Source organism: Lithobates pipiens, unplaced genomic scaffold (genome assembly GCF_037356315.1).
Source record: "Lithobates pipiens isolate NorthernLeopardFrog02 unplaced genomic scaffold, aLitPip1_a1.2 Scaffold_13, whole genome shotgun sequence".
Taxonomy (NCBI): domain Eukaryota; kingdom Metazoa; phylum Chordata; class Amphibia; order Anura; family Ranidae; genus Lithobates; species Lithobates pipiens.
In genome coordinates, this window is record NW_027507718.1 from 278,147,724 (window position 1) to 278,165,585 (window position 17,862).

At 42.2% G+C, this 17,862-nt stretch overlaps 1 protein-coding gene across 5 annotated transcripts in view; it reads right to left on the reverse strand.

Moving 5' to 3' along the window:
• CXXC4 (CXXC finger protein 4) overlaps window positions 1–8,268 on the reverse strand; it is a 217,278-nt gene extending 209,010 nt beyond the window's left edge. The window contains exons 1-3 of one of the 5 annotated variants that reach the window (XM_077476659.1): window positions 8,196–8,268; window positions 7,536–7,653; window positions 1,513–4,724 (exon numbers count right to left, since the gene is read on the reverse strand). In XM_077476659.1, coding sequence (XP_077332785.1) covers window positions 3,517–4,476 — 960 coding nt within the window. In that variant the 5' untranslated portion in view covers window positions 4,477–4,724; window positions 7,536–7,653; window positions 8,196–8,268 and the 3' untranslated portion in view covers window positions 1,513–3,516. Of the gene's footprint in view, window positions 1–1,512; window positions 4,725–5,047; window positions 5,202–7,535; window positions 8,160–8,195 lie in introns of those variants that run through there. The other 4 variants (XM_077476663.1, XM_077476662.1, XM_077476658.1 and 1 more) reach the window with 4 other exon arrangements.
• Window positions 8,269–17,862: the final 9,594 nt, after the last annotated feature.

Genomic DNA, 17,862 nt, shown 5'->3' on the forward strand with positions numbered 1-17,862 from the left:
TCTTATGCCACGTACACATGATCAGAATTTTGGTCGGAAAAAGCTCTGATGGTTTTCCCGACGGAATTCCGATGGGATTTCGCTCAAGCTGCCTTGCGTACACACACGGTCACACCAAATTCCAACCGTCAAGAACGCGGTGACGTACAACACGTACGATGGGACTAGAAAAAGGAAGTTCAATAGCCAGTAGCCAATCGATTCCATCTCGTAGTTGAATCTGAGCATGCGTGAGTTTTTGCACTTCCGAATTGCATACATGCAAACGGATTTTCGTATAGGAACTTTTTCCGACTGAAAAATTGAGAACCTGCTCTTAATCTTTTGCTGCCCGAAATTCGGCAAGCAAAAGTCAGATGGAGCATACACACAATCACATTTTCCGGCCAAAAGCTCTCATCTGTGTTTTGCTGGCCGAATTTCCGATCGTGTGTACGCGGCATTAGAGATCCTGCCACTGGCAATATCCACATATCACCATCAGCAGACTCCCTAGCGGCAGAGTTCCCTATCTGACATCAGCCTTAGAGCATATCTAAGTTCAAATACAATAATTGTATATATTGCTGCATACTAGTCCTTAGTTGAGCTGGCTGCACTCGTTATATTCTTTTTTCTTTGCTTTCCCTTATTTTTACCTGGTGATCCTGGCCATAACATGCTTCCTGTCCCAGAGTGATAACGCTCACTCCCTGTACTGTATCTATAGAGAAACACCATTGTCACCCTAGGACAGAACAATAATCTTCCCCTCTCCATGACATAGAGGGGTAGGGGTAGTGTGGTCCTCAGAGATAGATGGGAATAATGTTAAAGAGTAACTCCACTTTTGTTGAGAAAAAAAGCATTCCCCTCTGGGTGATCTTTGTACATTGCATGGATTTTAACAAACATTTTTGCAGATTCCTACCTTTTGTTATTCTGAAGAAATAGTGGTTTGTTTCTCTGTGTCCATGTGCGGAGTGTATCTGTATGGGAGTGGTTTTATAATTATCAATCAGCTGCTGCACCTGCAGGGTTCTAATATGGAAAGCTGCAAGGTCTACATCCCTTTAGAAGTGATTTCCCTTTGAGAGTATCTCGTATTATAGGGAATGACAAATATCTGATTTGTATCTTAGTACAGACTTCTGGGAAAATCAGTGAGCCAATCACACAAGCAGGAAATGATGCTTCTGGGCGTTGTTCTGTACACCATCTGTGTACAGAATGCCTCCAGGAAGCCATATTGCATATTACAGAAAATTACAGCGTGGCAGATTCAAAAAGAAAGGCAATTTTTAATAACATTCAATTACAATGACTTATGTATATGCTATATTATTATTTTTTATTTGCACATTTTTTTCCCACGAAAGTGGAGTTCCCCTTTAACAGATAACAGTGCAGCACAGGCAGAGAAAACAGATGTCATCAGTTCACTAGATCTCTTAAAGGATCAACAGGTATTTTGTTTGCATGTATTGAACAGATATTACAAAACACCTTTAACAGTATATTTAACAGACCAAATGAAGAAAATAAGAGAAGTTTATTGTTAGGCTTTACTTTACATTTTCATTTGTCAGTGACTCAAACTACTGAAGCTTGAAACAGCTGGGCAACTAGCATTTTTAGAAGGAAGTCAGCAATGGCAGCCCCCATGCTCTCTCTGTACATGTATCCCTTTAAGGACTAAAGCTGGCCATACATTATACAATTTTCTTGTTCAATTCCCATAAGATTTACCTTCAACTATGTAGTGAAAGGGCCTACCTGATTGCATATAAATTGCAAGCGTATAGGTTTGACCTCATATTATATTGTTTTTACCAATCTAAAATGTATGGCCAGCCTAAGTAAAGGGTATGGGGAAACAACTCAAGTGTAAAATTCGATTCTCATTCAAACATTTCATCACCAAGTAGTTTTCTCTGAAAGTCCTACAGCAGGCCATGGGGTTTATTTACTAAAAGCAGATATTTTTACTTAGCTTAGTAAAGAAGATGAAGTTGTATTCACTTTGAATATCCAATCACATGGCAAAAAAAAAAAAAAAAACTAAAAAGGGGATTTTTGCTTGCACATGGATGATTGATGTCAGCATAGCCTCACCTTATTTACTAACCCAAGTGACACCTTCACTTTACAACATGAAAAATCACTTTGCAAAATTAACCCAGGGGTTACATTTACTAAAACTGGAGGATGAAAAATCTGGTGCAGCTCTGCACAGAAACCAATCAGCTTCTAGGTTTTTTTGTCAAAGCTTCACTGAACAAGCTGAAGTTAGAAGCTGATTGGCTACCATGCAGAGCTGCACCAGATTTTGTACTCTCCAGTTTTAGTAAATCAACCCCACAGTCTCTATTCCTTTAGTAAAATCAACCCCAACGTGTTGGGGTGGCATACATTGCAGTGGCACGTTTGTAACAGAAGAATTTTCTATTATTTAAAAAAAAAAATAATAATAATCTTTAAATTCCAGGGTTATGGAAGAGGTAGAGCACACCAATGGACCACAAATACTCCATTAGCCATGCATTCCTATTCAAACAAACTTTCCAAAACAGGTATTTCAGTTTGCTGTTGTGATTAGTAAATCGATTCGCATGCTGGCTTCTTGAAGACTGCATAAGCAATATAATCGTCTTTTAAAAATTCCCAACACCACACAACTGTGGAAGCCATCAAACACTTTCCCACCGTTGGATTCAACTGACCGGTCCAACTGCAAGAGGGTAACACCTACTTCATGGCTTTGTGGGTGGGAGACACAAACTACTGCATGGTAATTATGAGAATGATTCAAACCACCAGAGCGTACTGAAAACTGATATATCTGTTTCGAGAGGAGCTGGCCTTTAAAAACAAACTTGTATTTGGAATTGAATACTAAAATAACGTATGCATGACAACTAACAGCAAGCTAAAAAAAAACATGCTATTAGCCATTCTAAAAATGATAGAATACATGTAAAGAATTATTCATTTAAAAAAAAACAAAAAAAAAAAACGCATCATTGGTGGTCTACACTAAAGCACAGCTGTGCGTCTTGTGTACAAAGTCAAGGTGCTTCACATACACACGTGATTGATTGTTTTTAAGTGTATGGGACAACGTTTATTGCAGAATTTCTCTTAATGATGCAGTGGTTTGGAATTTACAGGACATACTAATGTTTCTTTTAGGACAATAAATAACATTTTGCAAACATTTGTATGTATAATTTAACATGACAAGGTACAGATACAGCAGCTTTTTTTTTTTTTTTTTTTCCTTTAAAAAAAAAAAAACACATTCCTGTGACTCCCAAAATATATTTTCAATAGGCTCCGTCCTCATGGAAACACACACAAAACATCTTATACCTCCCAGGTACTCAGAAATGGCAACACAGGGTTAATACTTAAATGCGTGAAAAATAAAAAAAAATAAAAAAAATAAAAAGTTGTAAAAGTGCCAGCTGCATGAGCACACACACATACACACAAATGATCTCTCTGTGCACATAAAGCCGTGCAATAATGACACCCTCACAACCTGACGGAGGCATCGGAAAAGGGGTAGTGCGTCTTGAAGCCAGACAAGAGGCACTGAAGGGGTGGAGGGATGGGGGGAAGCAGGGAGCTGGGAAGGCAGGGAAAGAAAGAATCATCTCCTCTGACCTCTAGTGAAGTGCCAGGTTTTTTCTTAAGCTCTTCACATTTCCTAAATTTGCAGATCTGGTGTCCTGTTTTGCGGTTCCTGCAACTGCTGCAGACTCCACAGTTGATGAGCCTCTTGCAGGGCACACAGACCCCACACCTTTTCCTCTTCTTCTTGGCAGGGTTCCCGCCAGCTCCCGAAGAATTATTCTGCGGGCAGTCTGCCAGATTGGCAATTTGAAACGCACTGTCTGTGACGGCTGCCGAGGCTGCTGCGGGGGAGTGAAGGGCTGTCATGACGATGACCCCTGGAGGTAATGAGATGCCCCCTAGAGCCGGAATAGCGGAAAAAGTTCCAACGCGTTCAGGGAGATTCATTATCTCTGCTTCAGCGGCGCCGCATTTGAGCTTGTTCATGCATTCCCCTGCCAAAGGTCTGCAGTGTTCAGGGGATAAGGTGGAAAGGAAATTATTATTTGCCATTTGCAACGACTCTGGCGTTGCGCCAGGCTTCCCCAGCCTTTGGGAGTCGTTTCTGTGCATGCTGGTCCTATTAGGGTTGATAGCGGCTGATTTCCTCCCCCAAAGCATTGCATTATCACAGTTCCAAGGAGACATGCCTATCCGGGCACTGGGGAAGATAGGGGTGGTGATCCTGGCAATTTTAGCAGCCTGAGGAAATGCACCATTCGTTTTGTAAAACGTTGCAAAGGACCTATACCGTTCCATTTCCGAATTGTAATCCATAAGGCTGTTTAAAGCCCCCTCCACTAGGTTATCCTTGGAGAGCACGGCAGCCTCGGGGTTCTGTCCATTCTCCACGCAGACATTCGTGTTCATATTGGACATTTCTGAGGGTAAGTGGAAGGGGGTGGAGGGGGAAAGAGGGGGGAAACCACCGAAACTGCTTAATTCAGTCACTTTTATTTCTGGGTGAGAACCTCTTCAAACAACTGGGTTTATCTACCGATTGGGCTTGTCGGTCGCGTCGGAAAGGAGAGCTTTTTCTTTTTTAATTTTTATTTCCGTTTAGGTGATTTTTCAGCAGACATCAGTTTGTCACGGAGCATCTTCTTGTGCATTATCACAAACGCCAACTGTTCCAAGTAAAACAAAGAGAATCATTCCAAAAAGGTGTACAGGAGAGAAAAAGAAATAAATATACTGTCAAGATCATTTCCATCACATTAATAAATATGATTACCCCCCACCACCCCCCCATCCCCCCCTCCTCCCTCCCTTCCCCGAACATAATTGAATTGCATAATAGCATTAATAGCTGGATGGAATACCTGAAGGTGGAGAGAGGAGGGGGAGGGGGGAGGGGAGTGAAATTGGGGGGTGTTGACAAATGCCAAGGGAGAGAGGGAAAGTAGAGATCAAAAGACATGTAAATCAGAGATGGAAAGGGTTATAGTACCTTTAACCAGAGGGCATTTAACGTTATGAAATGCATGAACAAAGTCTTGTCAAGGCACGGAAATGCTGGAAGGCTGCAAGCAAAATGGTTTTGAACAGAAAAAAAATAAAAATAATAAAAATAAATAAATGAACAAGAAATTAGCAAATTAAGTGCTGAGAAAGTCGACAATGCATTGGGAGCCCAAACTGAAGGCAAAGGCACAATGCCACCGAGAGCCCGCCTGTATACAATCTCAACTAAAAAAGAAAAAAAAAAAAAAGGGGGGGGATGGGGGGCTGAATAGAAAACTACCAGCTGCCACAGTGTCCTTCTGTGTCTGACGGTCATTAGTTTGAATCCCAGCACAGCTGGCTCTGCTAGGGTCTTAATTCAATGTACCCAAGGACAGGTCTCAATTGGAGCAGCCATTTAAATGGTGGGGAGTGGGGAGGTGGGCCCCTGCAATGTGAGGGAGGGAGAGTGGATGGAAGGGAAGAAGAGGAGGAAAAAAAAAAAAAAAATAGATGAGAAAGGGGCCAGATAAAAATAAGTCAGTCAATTTCATATTCTTCTGGTGTTATCTAAGAGCCAGCAGCTGTACTGAGGCTGAGCTCTTTACAATCACAGAATGAGAAGCCCTCTGCATCCCTAAGCCCTGGTGGCAGCACACACGCTGACAATAAAAGGCACCTGCACATACAGGACGTAGAACTGGGGGGGGGAGAGGGAAGGGGGGGAGGGGAAGACGCCTCATTGTCTCCCGACACACAGGAAAATACAGGTGCTGCTTATGTCACTTTGTTTAGCCTGTTAGATTCGTGACCAGCTCAAAACTTTTTCTTGCTGGAGTTTCTAAAAAACAAAAATAAACAAGATCCCAACAGGCAAATTCACCTGTCAATGGTCGCCTCTGTATCATTAAAAAAAAACAAAAAAAAAAAAAGCGGGGCAATTAGAAGCAGGCCGGTAGGAATGAGAGCAATCCAAAGTTCAGAATGCTTATCAATTACAGTAATTAAAGTCATAATTAGTTTAATGAAGCGTTTTTAAGCATGACTTACTGGTACATGACATTATCTCCTGCAGATGCGACAAAACGAGGTGACTGTAAACAAATCCTTTTCGTCAAAAAAAAAAAAAAAAAAGTAGAAGGTGACGGTGGCCTTTTCTTTTTTTTTTCGAGATAGGGATCTGAAATCCCCAGTTTATATTAGGTTTCTTTGTATGGTCCTCATTTTTGGGATCCTGGCAACAACTTAGGTTTACCTAGGTGGGATGAAATATTCTGAAATCCTACGTTTATATTAGGTGGGAAGAACCTTCTTTGTATGGTCCTCATTTAGGTTTACCTGGGTGGGATGAAATGTTCTGAGATCCCCAGTTTACATTGGGTAGGGGGTACCTTCTTCGTATGGTCCTAATTTAGGTTTACCTAGGTGGGATGAAATATTATGAAATCCCCAGCTTATATTAGGTGGGGGAACCTTCTTCGTATGGTCCTAACTTAGGTTTACCTAGGTGGGATGAAATATTCTGAGATCCACATCTTATATTAGGTGGAAGGAACCTTCTTCGTATGGTCCTAATTTAGGTTTACCTAGGTGGGATGAAATATTCTGAGATCCACAGCTTATATCTGGTGGGGGAACCTTCTTCGTATGGTCCTAACTTAGGTTTACCTGGGTGGGATGAAATATTCTGAGATCCACAGCTTATATCTGGTGGAAGGAACCTTCTTTGTATGGTCCTAATTTGGGTTTACCTAGGTGGGATGAAATATTCTGAGATCCACAGTTTATATCTGGTGGGGGAACCTTCTTTGTATGGTCCTCATTTAGGTTTACCTGGGTGGGATGAAATGTTCTGAGATCCACAGTTTATATTAGGTGGAGGGAACCTTCTTCGTATGGTCCTAATTTAGGTTTACCTGGGTGGGATGAAATACTCTGAAATCCCCAGCTAAAGGGGAGGGGGGACGACCTCGGCTGTTGACTGCCAAAAGTGGAAGCGTCCTGGTGCCCTCTATCAAGGAAAAAAAGCAGAGGCTGGAAGGCTTCCAGTACAAAAGGTTGTCCCAAAAGGCTCCAGGCTAAATGCAACCCAGGAGGAGACACGGGACGGTCCCTATTAACCCAAACTACACATCCCATAGAAAACTAACTCCTTCTTCCTCAATCAAGCCTTTCATTTATCCAAAAGAAAGAAGAAAAGGAAGTGCTCAGGTGAAAGTAAGGTGAATGAGAACCCCCCTCCCCCCCCCCCCCCAGAGGACAGTCATTACACCGGTAACCCGCCGCGCCTGGGGAATCTTTAATATTCCGGCTACCGGAGACGCAGAGATCAAAGGTCATCTATAACGTCCCGGAGGAGGGGGGGGGGAGGAGGGGCTGGTGGTGCAGATTAATTAATAAATGAAGACGTAGAAATGAGGAGGGGGGGGGGGAGGGTGAGAAGGTGTGAAAACACCACCAACAACAATAACAACAACAAAAATCTGTGTACTTACCACCGTACGGAGAATAGGACGCCAATTCCGCACGCTGCCGTCTGCATGAAATTAGGAGCACATATCAGCCAGCGCGGCTTGGAAGAGGCCACCCCGCCGCCACCTCCAGGGCACCCCACTTTACCACAAAATAATAAAAAAAAAAAAAAGACAAAAAAAAATTATATAAAAAATAAAATTACATTAAAAATAATAATATTAAAAAAAAAAATGAGTGTTGATTAAAAAAAAAAAAAGAAAGAAGTGTGTGATATTGGGGTGTGGGTGGTGAGGGGGGAGGAAGAGGAGGAGGAGGAGGAGGGGGTGTATTGTGTGCTCGGTGGTCTCTCGGTGGTCTCCTCTCTCTCCCTCCTCTGTGTGTGTCTATGGCTGGCTCTCCCTGTGCGCTGCTCTCCAGTCAGATGTGTGAGGAGGAAGGGAGGGAGGGAGGAGGCAGGCAGCCTGGGAGTCAGTCAGTCTCTCTCTCTCTCTTTCTCTGCGTGTGGCTGAGAGGCATGGGGGGGCCGTGAGAGGAGGATGTGATGGTGGGGGGGAAGAAGAGAGGAAGCAGGAGGGGGATGGGGGGGAGAATGAGAGAAAAGGGAAGGAGGAGGGAGGCAGGAGAGAGGTGGAGAGTTATTGGCGCCGAGGTGAGGAGGATGCAGGGATGTGGACACCTACTGATGATTGGCTGCAAATTACACCGGGAATCAGAGGCACACACGCGGCCACTGCTCTCTCTGTAGTCCTCCCCCCTCCTCCTCCTATTACACCCCCCCTCCTCCTCCTCCTCCCTCACCTCCCTCCTTCTTCCTTTCCCACAGCAAATCCTCTGCTCGCCTCCACAGCCACGTCTCCCCCTGCAGCCCTCCACAGGGACACGGCTGCCATCATTATTAGCATTGTCTCGGGGTCGTTATTAGGGGAGTTCCGCAGCCTGCTCCTCCTGAGGGGATGTGTGAGGAGGAGGAGGAGGAGAAGGGCGGCCATTCACCTCATTCCTCCTCTCCATCCCCCAGGTGTGTGTGAGAGAGGAGAGAGAGGGGAATGTCTGCATGGTGACCGACTGAACCCTGTCATGGGGGCTGAGGGGGCTCTGTCATCACATGGGCCATATCCTTCACTGGAAACCTCCACTTCTCTGTGTGCTATGGATCCATCACAGGAGAGCCCAAATACACGTCATTTCCCTATGGGATTCATCATTCCCAATCACATCACTGATATACCAATATATTCATTGGTTACTAGGGGTGACCACATCCATCATTACTCCCCTCTCATCCCAATATAGGGTTAGCAATCATTTCCCTATGGGATTCATCATGTATTCCCAATCACATCACTGATATACCAATATATTGATTGGTTACTAGGGGTGACCACATCTCTCATTGCTCCCCTCTCATCCCAATATAGGGTTAGCAATCATTTCCCTTTGGAGTTAATAAAGTATTCTGAATCACATCAGTGATATACCAATATATTGATTGGCACCAGAAAATAATGACATTGGTTACTAGGGGTGACTGCTCTCATCATCAGTCCCCTCTGATATCAATGTAGGTTTATCAATTATTTCCTTTTGGGGTTTATAAAGTATTCTGAACTTAATCAGTGATATACCAATATATTGATTGGTGACATTGGTTACTAGGGGTGACTACATCCATCATTACTCCCCTCTGATCCCAATATAGGTTTATCAATCATTTCCCCTTGGGATTAATAAAGTATTCTGAATCATATCAGTCATATACCAATATATTGATTGGTACCAAGTAAATGACATCTGGTTACTAGGTATGACCACATCCATTATTACTCCCCTCTGATCTCAATGTACATTTATCAATCATTTCCCTTTGGGGTTAATAAAGTATTCTGAATGTAATCAGCGATATACCAATATATTGATTGGTACCAAGAAAATGACATCTGGTTACTAGGGCTGACTACATCCATCATTACTCCCCTCTGATCCCAATACAGGTTTATCAATCATTTCTCTTTGGGGGCTAATAAAGTCATCTGAACTGAATCAGTGATATACCAATATATTGATTGGTACTAAGAAAATGATATTGGGTTACTAGGAGCGACTGCACTTATCATCAGTCCCCTCTGATCCCAATATAGGTTTATCAATCAGTTCCCTTTGGGAATAATATAGTTACATAGTTAGGTTGAATCTGTGATATAGAAATGGAACCAATGCATTGATTGGGATCAGGAAAATAATGACATTGGTTGCTAGGAGCGACTGCACTCATCATCAGCCCCATCTGATCCCAATATAGGTTTCTCAATCATTTCCCTTTGGGAATAATAAAGTCATCTGAACTGAATAAGTGATATACCAATATATCGATTGGTACCAAGACAATGAGATCTGGTTACTAGGGGTGACTACATCCATCATCACTCCCCTCTGATCTCAATGTACATTTATCAGTCATTTCCCTTTGGGGTGAATAAAGTCATCTGAACTGAATCAGTGATATAGCAATATATTGACTGGTACCAAGAAAACTATATCTGGTTACTAGGAGCGACTGCACGCATCATCAGCCCCTTCTGATCCCAATATAGGTTTATCAATCTTTTCCTTTTGGGATTAATAAAGTTACATAGGTTGAAAAAAGACACAAGTTCATTTAGTTCAACCAATAAAGTAATCTGAATCACATGAGCACTATCAATAGGAATCAATACCTGTAAAATAATAAAAATCTTTACTTCGGTTACTAGGAGTGACTGCAGTCATCATCAGCCCGCTCTGATCTCAATATAGGTTTATCAATCATTTCCCTTCAGGTTTAATAAAGTATTCTTTATCGAATCCTTGATATAGAAATGGAACCAATACACTGGTACCTGTAAAATAATGACATTGGTTACTAGGGGTGACTGCACTCATCATCAATCCCCTCTGATCTCAATATACATTCCTCTATCATTTCCCTTTGGGATTAATAAAGTTTACTGAATCTCATCAGTGATATAAAAATGGAACAAACACATTGATTGGTGCCTGTAAAATAATGACATTGGTTACTAGGGGTGACTGCACTCATCATCAATCCCCTCTGATCTCAATATACATTCCTCTATCATTTCCCTTTGGGATTAATAAAGTTTACTGAATCTCATCAGTGATATAAAAATGGAACAAACACATTGATTGGTGCCTGTAAAATAATGACATTGGTTACTAGGGGTGACTGCATCCATCAATAGTCCTCTCTGATCCCAATACGCATTTATTAATCATTTCCTTCTGGAATTAATAAAGTATTCTGTATCTCATCAATGATATAGAAATGAAACCAATATATTGATTGTTACCAGGAAAATAATGACATCTGGTTACTACGGGTGACTGCACTCATCATCAGCCCCATCTGATCCCAATATAGCTTTATCAATCATTTCCCTTTGGGATTAATATAGTTACATAGTTAGTCAGGTTGAAAAAAGACCCAAGAACATTTAGTTCAACCAATAAAGTAATCCGAATCGCATCAGCGCTATAGAAATGGAATCAATACATTGGTACGTGTAAAATAATGACATTGGTTGCTCGGGGTGACTGCACTCATCATCATCCCCTCTGATCCCAATATACATTTATTAGTCATTTCCTTTTGGGATTAATAATATAATCTGAACCACATCAGTGCTATAGAAATGGAATCAATACTTTGGCACCAGTAAAATAATGGTTGCTATGGGTTACTACACTCATCATCAGTCCCTTCTGATCTCATCATACATTTCCCTTTTGGGTTAATAAAATATCTTAAATGAATCAATACATTGATCAGTACCAGAAAAATAATGACATCATCAGTCCCCTCTGACCTCAATATACATTTTTCAATCATTTCCCTTTAAGATGAATAAAGTATCCTGCATCTGAAATATGTATCCATTCATCTACTACAGTGCTTTAGAAGTGGAATCAATACATTGATTGGTACCAATACAATAATGGCATCTGATTGCCGTGGGTTACTGCACTCATCAATAGTCCCCTGGGCAATCATTTACTAATAATAAAGTCTGATTGTGTCAAATAAATATCACAAATTTACCTGCTACCTTTCTAGTTTTTATTTTATTAGAAGATATTCCCAACCCCCGTCATATATAAACTTCCACACTCCTCTCTTCTACAGATGATCGGTGCTATAGCAATTGATTTAATACACTGGTTGGTATCAATACAATAATGATATCTGGTTGCTATGGGTTACTGAACTGCATCAATAGTCCCCTGGTCACTGATCTACTAAAAATAAAGTCTAAATGTGTCATGTAAGCATCACTAATGCATCTCCTACTTTTCTAGTTTTTATTTTATTAGAAGATATAAAAACCCGAATATAAAATGTGTATCAAATCATCTGCTACATTACTAGTTCTTTTATTAGAAGATATTCCCAGCCCCCGTCATATTTCCATCTTCCACACTGTTCTCTTTACTACAGGTGATCAGTGCTATAGAAATAGCTCCCAACTGTCCCTCATTCCTCCTCAGCTGTCCCTCATTTGGTCTGATTTATATATATATATATATATATATATATATATATATATATATATATATAAAAATACACTTTAAAAAAAAAAAAGTGTTTTTCAGCACTAAACCTTTAATCTAATTTCTAAATTTCTGCATTTGTAAATTCCAAGAGCCAATATAAAGGAATAGTAGTAGTAAAAAAAAAAAGCACTTGTGGGTTTAACCAATCTTGTTTTTTGTACAAATCTCCTTTAACCACTTGCTGCCCGCGCTATAGACGAATGACAGCCACAACACGGACCTGAATTTCCGGGAGGCCGTCATATGACGGCTCCCATTTGCACGCTGCCCGCGATGTGTGTGCTGTGATCACCAAGTCACTGAGACTCGGGTGATCACCGATCCGAGTAAGGGGCAAGACCCAGCCCCTTACCACGTGATCAGCTGTCAGCCAATGACAGCTGATCACATGATATAAACAAAAGCTCGGTAATCGTTTTTTTTTTCTCCTCACGCTGACAGCATGAGGAGAAAAAAAAGCCGATCACCGGCTTATCTGCAAGGGACATCGGTCCCGAAGAGGCAATTGTGCCTCATCTGTGTCCACCAGTACCCCCTGCCAGTGCCACCTGCCTTTGCCACCTGCCAGTGCCCACCAGTGCCACCTATCAATGCCTACCCGTGGTGCCAATCAGTGTCACCCAGCAGTGCTGCCTATGCAACTGATCAGTGCCCATTATTGCCATACATCAGTGCCCATCACTGCCACCTATCAGTACCCATCAGTGCTGCCTCAGCAGCGTACATCAATGAAGGAGAAAAATTACCTGTTTGCCAAATTTTATAACAAAATATAATATATATATATATATATATATATATATATTTATATTTATTTAATTTTGGTCTTATTCAGTTTTTTTTAACAAAAAATAAAGACCGCAGAGGTGATCAAATACCGCCAAAAGAAAGCTCTATTTGTGGGGAAAAAATTATAAAAATTTCATTTGGATACAGTGTAGCGTGATCGCGCAATTGTCATTCAAAGTGCATCAGCGCTGAAAGCGGAAAATTGGTCTAGACAGGAGGGGGGTTTAAGTGCCCAGTAAGCAAGTGGTTAAGGGTGTGTGGCAGAGGGTGTGTCCTATGCCTGCGTACTTTTGCTGATAGGTGTCCCTCATTCCCATCTCAAAAAGTTGTGGGGTATGGCTGTAAAATAATAACATCTGGTTGCTATGGGTTACTGCACTCATCATTAGTCTCTTATGACCTCAATAGAAAGTATGTATTCAATTTGCTACCTTTATAGATTTTATTAGACGATATACCCAGCCCCTCTGAAAACGTCAACAATGTTCTCTCTATTGCAGATGATCGGTGCTATAGAAACTGATCCAATACATTGATTGGTATCAATACAATAATGATATCTGGTTGCTATGGGTTACTGCTCTCATCAATAGTCCCGTGGGCACTGATCTACTAAAAATAAAGTCTGAATGTATCATGTAAGCATCACTAATTCATTTCCTACTTTTCTAGTTGCTATTGTATTAGAAGATAGAAAAAACCTGAATATAAAATATGTATAAATTTCATCTGCTACATTACTATTTAATTTATTAGAAGATATTCCCAGCCCCTGTCAGATACAAACTTCCACACTGTTCTCTTTACTACAGGTGATCAGTGCTATAGAAATAGAATCAAGACGTCGATTGGTACCAGTATAATAATGACTGGTTGCTATGGGTTACTGCACTCATCATAAGTCTCTTCTGATCTCAATATAAAATATGGATCAAATCATGTGCTACATTTACTGATATTATTAGAAGATATACCCAACCCCCATCATATACAAACTTCTACACTCTTCTCCCTACCACAGATGATCAGTGCTATACAAATGGAATCATTACATTGATTGGTACCAATACAATAATGATATCTGGTTGCTATGGGTTACTGCTCTCATCAATAGTCCCTTGGGCACTGATCTACTAAAAAATAAAGTCTGAATGTGTCATATAAGCATCACTAATTCATTTCCTACCTTTCTAGTTTTTATTTTATTAGAAGATAGAAACCACCTGAATATAAAATATTTATCAATTCATCTGCTACATGACTAGTTATTTCCTTAGAAGATATACCCAGCCCCCGTCATATACAAACTTCCACACCGTTCCCTCTACTACAGATGAGCAGTGCTATACAAATTGAATCATTACATTGATTGGGACCAATAAAATCATGGCTCCTGGTTGCTATGGGTTACTGCACCGATAAAAAAAAGGAAAATAAAATATGGATCAATGCATCTTCTACATTTACAGTTTTTATTTTACTAGAATACATATCCATCCCCCATTATATACAAACTTCCACATATTTCCCTCTACTAAAAATGATCATTGCTATAGAAATGGAATCAGTAAATTGATTGGTACTGATACGATAATGACACCTGGTTGCTATGGGTTACTACACTCATCAATAGTTTCCTTTGCACTAATCTCATTATATAATTTATGTATGAATTCATCTGCTACATGACAATTTATTTATTAGAAGATATACCCGGCCCCTTTCATATACAGTGCAAACTTCCACACCAGTGTCTCTACTACAGATGATCGGCGCCATAGGCCTGCTCAGCCTATTGCATTAGGGTGTGCACCCCAAAACTCAAACGCACACTCTAAATAAAGGTAAAAATGTTAAAATGTATTAGGGCAGTGGGCGGTGTCAGTAGGGCAGTGGCAGTTTTTTTATTTTTGTTATTTTATTTTTTATATTATTTATTTATTTATTTATATTTTTAAATGATGTTTTACAATTTTTTGGGGGGTGAAATAACAGTAGGGTGAATCTGCACCGCATAATGTGATTGGGGTGTGCCCAGGCACACCTGGCACACCCCCCTGTGCACGCCTGTGATCAGTGCTATACAAATGGAATCATCACATTGATGCCCCAACCAAGTCTCTTCCATCTACAATAAATCCCTGTCCTCCAACCTGGACAAGCTCGCTCCCCTCACTACACACAGAATCAGACCTCGACCCCTGCAACCCTGGCAAACAGATGACCCTAAAATTCTCAAAAAACGTAGTCGTGCTCTGGAGCATCTGTGGCACAAGACCAAGTCTCGCAAAGATTTGAACCAATACAACTCTGCCCTCCAACAATAATATTTTTTCCTCCACACTGCCAAGCAGACCTATTTTACAAGTCGTATTAACACCTTCTTGTCCAGTCCCTATAAACTTTTCTCTACCTTCAACTCTCTACTCCATCCGCCACCTCCACCGCCTCCACCCACTGACTTACTCACTGCCCAGGAGATTGCTAATCACTTCAAAAACAAGATTGATATATTCCGTGATGAAATCTCCACTCTACAGGTATCTCCCCCAGTTAAGACCCAATTACAACTGGTGCAATTGACACTCCCCTTATTCAAAACTGCTACTACAGACGAAGTTGCTAAACTCCTTTCTAACGCCCACCGAACCACCTGCCCCCTGGCCCCTATTCCCTCTCATTACAGTTGCCCTCTGACTCTATCCTACACTCTCTAACTCACATCTTCAATCTCTCCCTCACCTCTGGCATTTTCCCCAATGCTCTAAAACATGCACCAATCACTCCCATACTTAAAAAGCCATCCTTGGACCCTACCAATCTTAACAACCTACACCTTATCTCCTTGCTCCCCTTTTCCTCTAAACTCCTTGAACTCCTGGTTTACAACCAACTGAGTGACCACCTCATTAAGAATAACCTTCTTGATCCCCTTCAATCTGGATTTCGCCCTCAACACTCCACAGAAACTGCTCTTTTAAAACTCACAAATGACCTACTAACTGCAAAAACCAATGGACACTATTATGTACTCCTACTTCTGGACCTTTCAGCTGCCCTTGACATGGTTGACCACCCCTCAAAAAACGTTACTCCCTTGGTCTACGTGACTGTGCTCTTCAGTGGCTCTCACCCTACCTATCTCAATGTACCATCAGTGTCACTTAGCTCGCGTACACACGACCAGACTTTTTGACGGACTAGGTCCGACGGTCTTCCCGACTGACTTTCGGTGGAGGCCCAACTGACTTTCTGAATGAGCGGACTTGGCCACACATGACCGGACTAAGTCCATTCGAAAGTCCGTTCATTTTGAACGTGATGGCCAGGGCAGGACTTAAGGTGGTGGGGGCCCCTGGGCTTGAGTCACTTGCGGGCCCTACCTTCTATACATTACCGTATTTATCTGCCTATAACACGCACCGCATATAACACGCACCCCAACTTTAGGAGGGAATTTTAAGGAAAAAAAACTTTTAAATGCCCATCAATGCAGCCTTATCAGTGTCCATCTGCAGCCTTGTCCATCCATCTGCAGCCTTGTCCAATGTCATTGCAGCCTTGTCAGTGTAGCCTTGTCATTTGCAGTCTTGTCATTTGCAGCCTTGTCATTGCAGTCTTGTAGTTTAAAAATGGCGCCGCCAAGAGGCTCTTGGGTCCTCTCGGCGGCTCTCGGGTCCTCTCGGGTCCTCTCAGCAGCTCTTGGGTCCTCTCGCAGTCCCGAGCAGGAGCCAAGAGTAGCCGAGTGTACTCGGCTCAGCTCACAGTCACACCCAGTCCCTGTATTATGTCCATCATAGGGCAGGACTGGGCATGACTGTGAGCGGAGCCGAGCCGAGTACACTCCGCTATGTATCTCAGCAGGGCCCACGGGGGCCCCCTACTGGACGGGGCCCATGGGCTTGAGCCCAGTCAAGCCCAATGGTAAGTCCAGCCCTGGTGATGGTGTAAACGGGCCTAAACAAGGAAGTTCAATAGCCCGTAGCCAATAGTTGCCCTTGCGTCGTATTTGGTACGTCCGACTAGCATACAGACAAACGGTTTGCATGCTAGAGAGCCTATTCCGTCGGACAGATTTGAAACATGTTTTATTTCTAAGACGGATTCCGGTCCGCCGGACCAAGTCTGCCGGCAATTACAATTCTACTTCCTCCACTCCTCTTCCCTTCTCTGTCGGGGTCCCCCAAGTTTCTGTTCTTGGACCTCCTTTATTTTCAATCTACACCTCTTCCCTGGGTCAGCTGATAGCCTCTCACGGCTTTCAATATCATTTCTACAGTGAAGACACACAAATCTATCTCTCCACCCCTCAACTCACTCCATCAGTCTCCTCACGCATCACCAACTTACTAACAGACATATCTGTATGGATGTCATACCACTTTCTCAAACTCAACTTGTCGAAAACCGAACTGATAATATTTCCTCCCCCACGTGCCTCTTCCCCTGACTTATCTGTCAAGAGTAATGGCACAACCATCCACCCATCCCCACATGTCAGGGTGCTAGGTGTTATCCTGGACTCTGAACTCTCATTTTGGCCCCACATCCAATCACTTTCCAAAGCTTTCCGCCTCAACCTCTACAACATGTCTAAACGATGTCACTTTCTAACCAAGGAAACCACAAAGCTCCTTATTCACTCTCTGGTCATCTCTCGCCTTGACTACTGCAATTCTCTCCTCATTGGCTTACCTTTAACCACTTGCTTACTGGGCACTTAAACCCCCCTCAGTCCCAGACCAATTTTCAGCTTTCAGCGCTGATGCACTTTGAGTGACAATTACGCGGTCATACAACACTGTACCCAAATGAAATTTTTATCATTTTTGGGTGGCACTGTGGGCACTGCTGGGTGGCACTGTGGGCACTGCTGGGTGGCACTGTGGGCACTATGGGCACTGCTGGGTGGCACTGACAGGGGGGCACTTACTTTATTTCAGGATGGCA